At 31.2% G+C, this 8,773-nt stretch overlaps 2 protein-coding genes across 2 annotated transcripts; one reads left to right on the top strand and one right to left on the bottom strand.

The window, feature by feature from the left end:
• Positions 1-1,482: 1,482 nt before the first annotated feature.
• Positions 1,483-2,154, bottom strand: HELRODRAFT_163734 (hypothetical protein; the record flags this gene model as incomplete). The annotated part of the gene is made up of 1 exon (XM_009027524.1): positions 1,483-2,154. The coding sequence occupies one exon, from the start codon at positions 2,152-2,154 to the stop codon at positions 1,483-1,485; it is 672 nt and encodes a 223-aa protein (XP_009025772.1).
• Positions 2,155-3,908: 1,754 nt separating this feature from the next.
• HELRODRAFT_189324 (hypothetical protein) lies at positions 3,909-6,918 on the top strand (the record flags this gene model as incomplete). Its single annotated transcript, XM_009027523.1, has 5 exons — positions 3,909-3,952; positions 4,030-4,189; positions 4,306-4,548; positions 4,726-4,959; positions 5,171-6,918. 5 exons carry the CDS (start codon positions 3,909-3,911, stop codon positions 6,365-6,367), a joined length of 1,878 nt encoding a protein of 625 aa, XP_009025771.1. The 3' UTR covers positions 6,368-6,918.
• Positions 6,919-8,773: the final 1,855 nt, after the last annotated feature.

The following is an 8,773-nucleotide window of genomic DNA, read 5'->3' as shown; positions in this document are numbered from 1 at the left end:
TATTAACTTGGCATCGAAATTTAGTTCAGGTAAGTTTGTAAAATAAGCAAAACTTAATTTGATAATTTTTAAATCGGCTTACTCTATAGTTCTACCAGATTATAGAAACTCAGTTTTTATAATTTAGTTTCTAACATCAGGTTCTATTTTTTATATCAATATGTATGTGTGATCTTCAAATCTGTATGTGTGATCTTAAAAAAGCATTTGAAAAATAAATTTTAATTTTGGCTTTCCATTTTTTTTAAAACGTTCGTTCTAATTATATAGTTCGTACTATGTAACTATTTCAATTTTTATTGATACACGAATTTTAATTTTATTTAGTTTGTGGTTTCTCAAAAATGTCGTCTGTGGAAGAGGACAAAAAAGCGGACGAAAACAAAACATTGAAACAGACAGATGATTCTCTCGCTAAACCTCCCGTCTACAGGTTTCGATCCTTCATTAGTGTGTAAATGTTAAGTAGAATTATATTATTAGAGCAGTTCTGCCTGTTTGCAGAATAGAACAGAACCTACTAAAAAACTAAATCTAATATTTTTCTAATCTATTTTTTCTGATGTAATATAAAAATAAATAATAAAATTTGATTAAAAGATTAGTTAGCTGTTCTGTGCTTGTTGTATTTGTATTTGCAATTAGATAAGTCAAGAGATAAGTTAGATTTTTTACATTTTATTTTACATTAGATTAGCTAACAAGAGCTTCTACTTTCTGTATATAAAATAAATCCTCTCCAATCTAACTAAGTTCAAAATAAATAAATAAATAAATAAATGGATTTAAAAATAAAAGAATATTTAAAATTGGGTCAATATTAATGGAAATCTGGCATTGCTTTTTCTAAATAAAATCGACATTTTAAAATATTTAGTCTTAAACTTAAAATTATAATTTTATGCCAAATTTATCTAACTTCTTTCATCTAACTAAAATCTAAATCTTATAGTTTGAAACTTATTATTTTTTTAATAGCTTGTTAGATTTGTCTTTCCCCTATATCTATATATTATTAAAATTAATAGAACTTGAAGTTAAAACAGAGTTCAACAAAAAATAGACAGTCTTCCAGTATTTTTTTTGCTTTAGATTAGCAGTATGCTATTGACTGCTTAGGCATTCTTTGGCTATAATAATTTCTTATTTTATTGTTGAAATTTGTTACTGTGATTTTCTAATCAAATATTTAATTTTGTATTTAATAATACAAAATATGATTTTATTGATTTAATTAATTTTTTTTCAATATTATAAATAAAAGGAAACAAGTTCGTAAAGAACAATGAAATAAAATAATCGCAACACATCAAATAAATATAAAAATTAGCTACTTATATAATATATATATAATAGTTGATTGTTGAGATGCGTTTTTAACGGCGTTTCTGCACATTCTGGCTATCTTCACGCCTGTATCTTTTTTTATTTCATTTCTTCATTCTTTCCCTCATTCATTCTTTCGGTTTAATATTGTTAAATTTAAATTTTGTTAATTTGTTCAATTTTTATAATATACCCTATTAAATTATTTATATTATCCCGATTTAAAAAAATTTCCTGCATATTTGCTGGGATATTGAATTCTGATCTGGGTTGGTTGTATTTTTTGCACTCTATGATTATATGGAAAATTGTGAGCTGTGTTCCACATATTTCGCACCTTGGAGAAGTCTTTTTTTCAAGGATCCATGTATGTGTCAATCTAGTGTGGCCAATTTTGATTCTATTTATTGCTGTTTGGAATCCTCTTTCAACAGTTATCTTTGATCCCTTAGGTTCAATTTTTGGCGTTGATTTCCTTAGAAAGCTTTTGCTTTCACTCCATTCTTGTTGCCACATCGATGCCATGTATTGGTTGATTATCACCTTGATATCAGAGTATGGTATTGGTATGTTTGAGATAGGGAGGCAATGAGCCAGATTTGCAGCTTTATCGGCCTTTTCATTCCCTTCTATTCCTATGTGGCTCGGTATCCACACAAATTTTATCTTGTTGTTATTTATTGTCATATATGTATTTATAGAGTTTTGAATTTGTGTTATTAGTGGGTTGTTGGCTTTATGATTTTCTATTGCCATCAAACTGGATAGCGAGTCAGCAAAAATCATGTATTCTTTGTTGGTCTCATTTATGGTATGATTGAGGGCCATTTTTATTGCTGTTAACTCTGCTGTAAATATTGATGCATAGGTTGGTAGATGTTGAAATAATGTTTCCTCTGTGGTGGGGATGACAACTGCTGATGATGTAGAATTTCCCATTTTTGATCCATCTGTATATATTGCTATGCTTTTGGGGCTTTTGTCTATTATTTCATGGTATATGATTTTGCATAAATTTGGGTTTTTTCGATTTCGTTTATTGAGAGGTCTATTTCAGGTGTTTTCCTAGCCCAGGGTGCCACTTCTGCCTCTATTTCCCGCATTATTTTTATTTCCCCTATTTTTTCTAGATGTTTTTCAACTCTTTTATTTATTGTAGGGATTGCTTTTGTTGGTTTTCTAGTCGAGTTATTTGATGTTAACATAATATGTTTGTAGGCCGGATTATTGATTTGGGTTTTGAGCTTCAAGAGATAATTTAGTGTCAATTTTAATTGTCTTAGATGTCTTGGTGCTTCTCCAGCCAGGACATGCATACTTTCTGCTGGCGATGTGCGAAAGGCCCCAAGACATCTTCTTAATGCTTCATTAATAATAGGCTCTATGGTTTTAATATAGGAGTTTCTTGTTGCTCCATATGTCTGGCAACCATAATCTAAAATGGCTCTTATCGTAGCTTTATAAATTATTAGAAGGTTGTTTTGATCTGCACCCCAATTATAGTATGATATTGTTTTAATTAAATTTAGGACTTTTTGACATTTGATTTTAATTTTAGTGATGTGAGAGATGAAGTTTAATCTATTATCGAACTTAACTCCCAAAAATTTATATTCTTCTTTAAATTTTATTTCATTATTTTGGAATACTATTCTTGGGTATTCTTTTCTTTTCTTTTTCTGGAGAAAATCAGGCCATATGTTTTGGTTTTTGAGAAATTTATCCCGTTTGTTGTTGACCACTTATCAATGTCTTCCAATATTTTATTTGTTTTTTTTTTCCATATTGTTTATTTGTTTGTCTTTGATGGTTATTGCCAGGTCGTCCATGTATAAACATGTCAAATATATATGTGGTTGATTGTGTTGATGTTTAGGCAAAAAGGATTGGAGATAGGATGCTTCCTTGGGGTATGCCCATCTCCAAATGCATGACTTCTGACAGAACATTATTCACTTGTACTTGAAATGTCCGATTTGATAAAAAGCCTTCTATGAACTTGGGTAACAATCCTCTTAGGCCAGCTTTGTGTAGATTGTCCATGATTCCATATTGCCATGTGGTATCGTATGCCTTTTCTACATCAAAAAGATGGTTAATGCCTGTTCATTGTTGGCTAAAGCATTCCTTATGTAAGTTTCCATTGATATAATGTGATCTATCGTTGATCTACCTTTTCTTCCACCGCATTGAATATTTGTTATTATGTTATTTTGTTGAGATACCAGATTAATCTATTGTGAATTATTTTCTCGAAAATTTTGCATGTACAACTGGTTAAGGATATGGGTCTATAGCTATCTGGTGAATCTTTGGGCTTGTCTGGTTTATTGAAGGGGAGCACTATTGCATGATGCCAGATTTTTGGAATTTTAGATTTTGTCCATATATAATTATATATTTCTAAGAGTTTTTTAGCTGCTATTGATGTATATATAATAGCAAAACCATTTGTCATCTGTCAACATTTGTTAAACATAATGAACAACTAACTCAAAAAAATCCACTCAGCCAATTGGTCAAATTGAGTTTTCCAAGGTTTCTAGTTTTTATTAAAATTTCATGGAGTCTTTTCAAACAAGATGTTCATGAATTTGGCTGCAACTAAAAAGTGGAGAAATTTCATGTGACTTTTTTGTGGTGATCAAAATAAATGTCTATTAATTTTGTTTTTTATTGAACATTTTTCCCTGAATAACTTAGATTTGCAAAAATTCACACATTGCATAGTGTCTCAAAGAATGTTCAATCAGATGTTGTGGAGCTGTTGAAGCAAGTTTTGCAGTGGACGCCTCACTACAAACCAGGATTGAACACTGCTCTAATTCAGGCTGCAAAAGTTGGATCTCTGGGATGTGTCAGGGTCATTAATTTCCTTTTATCAAGTTAATTTTTTGCCATAAAGTTAACTTCATACATTTAATTTTATGAACTTTTGTTTGTTATTTCAACAAAGTGCAATATTATATCCATCATCAGATACTTTTTTCAGCTGGTGCGGAGATTGACACAGAGGATGACAATGGAGACACTCCATTTGTTCATGCATTTCGCTGTCGACATGTTGCTATCATGGAATATCTCAGAGACAATGGCTGCAACACGGAAATTGCAAAGATGAGTCTTGCTCTCGGTACAAAGGACATCCCGTTCATTAAGTTGTGTTATTCTTTAGATATTCCTGTAGAGAATGAGGATTGGGACACTGTTGATCCCGCTGAAGTTTGCCACATTTTATTTGTATTCATAAAAAAATTTTTTCATGTAATTTAGTTTGCATGCAACAAATATTCCACTCTTGTTTGTTATAATTCAACAAAATTTAAATTTTTTCATTCATAAGATTATGCAAAATTTAAACAGCATAAATTTCAATTTGTTAAATATACTTTTGTGCAGGTTCGAATTTTGATGAATGAACTTCATCTGGACCCCTTCCAAGGTCAATATGGTCGGCACGGATTTGACGACTCACCATTCATGTATGTAGTGCAAGAAGGCAAGCCAGAAATAGTTAAAGCCATGGTGCTTGATAATCCAAACCGGTGTAAATATTCTGAAGAGGAGTGGAATTCATTTCTAAATTTGGCACTCTTTAGAGCAATAAGAAATAGGCGTCTTGATAATGTTCAGGTAACAAAACAAATATTAAAATTATTTAAAATTTTTACAATGTTTTGAATTATTAATTTGAATCGTCAATGAATGCCTGTTGCTTATATTTTATTGTTATGTGCTTAAAACTCTTAGCCACAACACCTTTTTCTAAATTATTTAATAAACATTATTCAGAATTAATTATTTTTTTAAATTTTTTTAATTATTTTTGTTTACTCCTTTATAGATTTTAATATCAGAGTTGAAAGCTCAGCTAGAAACAAGAGACAACCAAGGGAGGACACCATTCTTGGTGGCCTGTGGTCATGATGAATCTATTTCAACGTTCTTGTTGGAGATGAAGGCTGACGTTAATGTTGTTGATTACGAGGGACTAACATCGTTGCACTGGGCTTCATGTTCCGGTCAAAAAAGAACCTGTGCATCTCTACTGAAACTTGGATTAGATCCAAACTGTCGAGCAAATCTGGGGGCCACTCCACTTATGGTTGCATGTTCAAATAGAAAAACTGAAATAGTTGAGTTATTTTTGAATCCTATCAATAACCATTTATTAGGCAGCTACCAAAGTTTAGAGAATATAATCTCAGCAAACCCTGATGTTCGAACACCTGAAGGATGGACCGCCCTCCATGTAGCGGTTAGAGCATGTGCACCATCTGCAATTTTAAGATCGCTGCTGAGGCACGGAGCAAATCCGGATGTAACGTCATCTACACTGACCCACAACGGAGATCCGGTTCCTGCCTCCACTCCTCTACTCATTGCCATTGCTCTCAATAGCTTGCGTATGGTGCAGTTGTTGTTGAATGTTAATTGTGATATAGACATGCCTGGATTGGTGCATCTGGATGGCGTGTGGGGAATCAAAAACTTCGGCGACTGTCTGAACAGTGGAAGTAGTACTGGCGGTATTTTATCGTCTTCGTCACCTCCATCATTTTCCATGAGTTCTAGCGAGTCTGAATCGGAAGATTCAAAGAAATATCGAACCTGTGTTCCAATTCATTTTGCTGTGGCATCAAGGGCATGGGACATAGCCACCATTCTGATTAGAGCTGGTTGTAAAATGGACTCAATTGCATCCTGGATTGAAACTTCACCCAGAAAGGTCTGTCAGAAAACTCTTCCGTCGGCGGCCACGACATCAACTGTGGTCACCGTCATTCCTTCATCGGCTTCCACTTTGGGTCTGCACCAGTTGCCAGAAGATCGTTTGAAGCAGTTGCGACAGTTGGTGTGGGAGGCCACGTCTGCTCCTTGGAAACTAAAATGGTTGTGCAGGTCTGTTATTAGGCGGCATTTTGGTAAATGTGATTTGATGGAGAAGGTGGAAAGAATTGAAATATTACCTCACAGTGTCAAACAATATCTTCTTTATTATGATCTTTTCAAATCTGTTTCTAATTCTTTTGATGTTTGATGGTTTGATATTTGTATTATATTAATTCAAACTCACTAAATAATGTAGTTTGGTGGAAACCATGGCATAATGACATTTTTGTCGTTGCATGTCTTGAAGTACACTGGAATGTCTTTTTGATTTTCATTAACTCAAACGATCCATACAAATTTTTGGCTGTTGTAAAGGATTTTAATAATTTTATTTTAAATCTAGACATTTTCTTACACTTTTTCCAGTTTTTCTGTTTTCTTTTTTTATTTCTTTTTTAATGTTCATGTTGCATGATCTCGCCAAACAAATATTTAAGTATTTAAGACTAAGTATTTTTTCCTCCTATGTTTATTTGTGCCATATCATTTTTGGATCAATATCTGAACTGGGTCATTTTTTTCAGAAGTTTTGGTATGGCATTACTATCAAACGTTACCCTATCCAGTAAATTTTTTATTTTTCATGGGAAATGTATGAAAAAATTGTTCAGTTTTTCCCATCAGGAGCTTTATTACTTTTTCTCATTGAACCCAACTGGTTATTTGCACGAGATTTTGTTCTGTATTTTGTGGGTTAAATAAGGTGACTCGTCATTCTCCTTTCTCCTTTTTTCCACGTATACAAAACTTTTCGTTACATTCCTTTCTTAATTTTTCTGTTAGATTTTATTTTTATAAATTTCAATAATTTTCAATATATTATACATTAAGTTGATATATATATATATATATATATATATACAATTATTTATAAAGGCTTACGGTAACTCAACTACAAGTTGAATAATGCCGAAAACGCAGTGATCTTTATAAATAATTGTATTTATGATAGTCTAAACCTAAAATATATATATATATATATAAATAATTGTATTTATGATAGTCTAAACCTAAAATATATATATATATACATATATATATATATATATATATATATATATATATACATATATATATATATATATATTACATATATATAAATAAATAGTCGCGTATTAAAAAGATATCTGAAAGCTGAAATATGGAGGCAAGTGTTCTGATCGCCATTTTATGTGCATAACTAGTGTAACGTGCGTTGCCAGTCTCTTCCTCGATGGACACACAAATTTTGCCTCGATACTAGAGGATTTCAACGTTTGTTGCATGTTTTTAAATATCTGCAGTTTTTGTTTTCGTTTTGTTATTGTTTCTATTCAGTATATGCCTTTTATATATTGTGACATTATTTGTGTATTTCGTTTTATTGTGAAGATTTTGTAATCATTTGAATTGGTTGTGTCGTTTTGTCTATTATTTCCTTTCATAAAATTAAACACAAATACTTCAATGACAATTTTTTCTACAACTTTTTCAATTAATTTATTGTTTTTTACCAATAATACTTTTTTTACTATTCAAATTGTTGCAAAGTCCAAATTGTTGCAAAGTCAGTATAGATGATTTCATCACTTTGAAGCAATTACAGCTCCAAATATTAAATTGGGTAGTGGTTTTACACAATTGATTTTTTTGCTTCTATTGATCTTTTCTTTATTAATTACAATATGAACGCTCACAATAATTAATTATATTAATAAACTTGCTTTTATTGATAAACTTGCTGAGCTTTTTTTCATATAGTTTTATTATTGCTTTTATTTTTCAACTTGAATAAAGGAAAAACTCGGCCGTAAATAATTGTCCTTTACTTGGAATAGATACTCCCTTACTTGGAATAGATACTCCCTTGTAGACGTTGTCGCATTTCCTCATCTTTTCCTATTCGTTCCGGTTGGAGTTTACATTTATGTTCCATATTTCCATTTCTAAAATTATATAGATACATAAGGCTTTGCCGCGCACTCTAAGGGGTGTAAATTTTTAAACTTTCTTATGTAAATTAATTAATAAATTTAAAATGAAATAGAGTGAAATAATATATAATTAAAGAGAACCCTTCACTAGTGACCAAAAAATTATTTTCTCTCAATTGCAAATTTAGCAAGTGCTTTCCCACCTCCCTGTTATCAACCGTTCAGCAAATATTTTTTAGTTTCCTTAAATTTCGCGTAACTGCTATTTTGCATTAAAACACTATTAAATAGTAAATTTTTGATGAGAAATTGCACGGCGATCAAAAAAGTGAGAGCTATCAGCATTTTAAACACCCTCACAAAAAATTTCTAGTTTGGTCCCCTACTCGTCAATGTTGTCTGGATCCGTCTCCGTTCCATTTATTCTGTACGTTTCAATGAAAAGGGATTTTAAAGTTTTTTTAAAGAGTGTTGTTTTTTGCTAGTTAAAAATGTCGTTTTTTCAATTATTTTTTGCGTCAGATATATGTACTGCATTTGAAAAAAAAATATTCATAAGAAAAAACAAAATTCAACAATCGAAATTGTAAACTGAAGAAGTAATTAAAAAAGTATGTTTAGCGACGTATACTTTTCATAAA

The sequence above is a fragment of the Helobdella robusta genome, assembly GCF_000326865.2.
Source record: "Helobdella robusta unplaced genomic scaffold HELROscaffold_5, whole genome shotgun sequence".
In the NCBI taxonomy this organism is placed as follows: domain Eukaryota; kingdom Metazoa; phylum Annelida; class Clitellata; order Rhynchobdellida; family Glossiphoniidae; genus Helobdella; species Helobdella robusta.
Note: the sequence above shows the minus strand (reverse complement) of the source record. Positions and strands in the feature narration are given on the sequence as shown.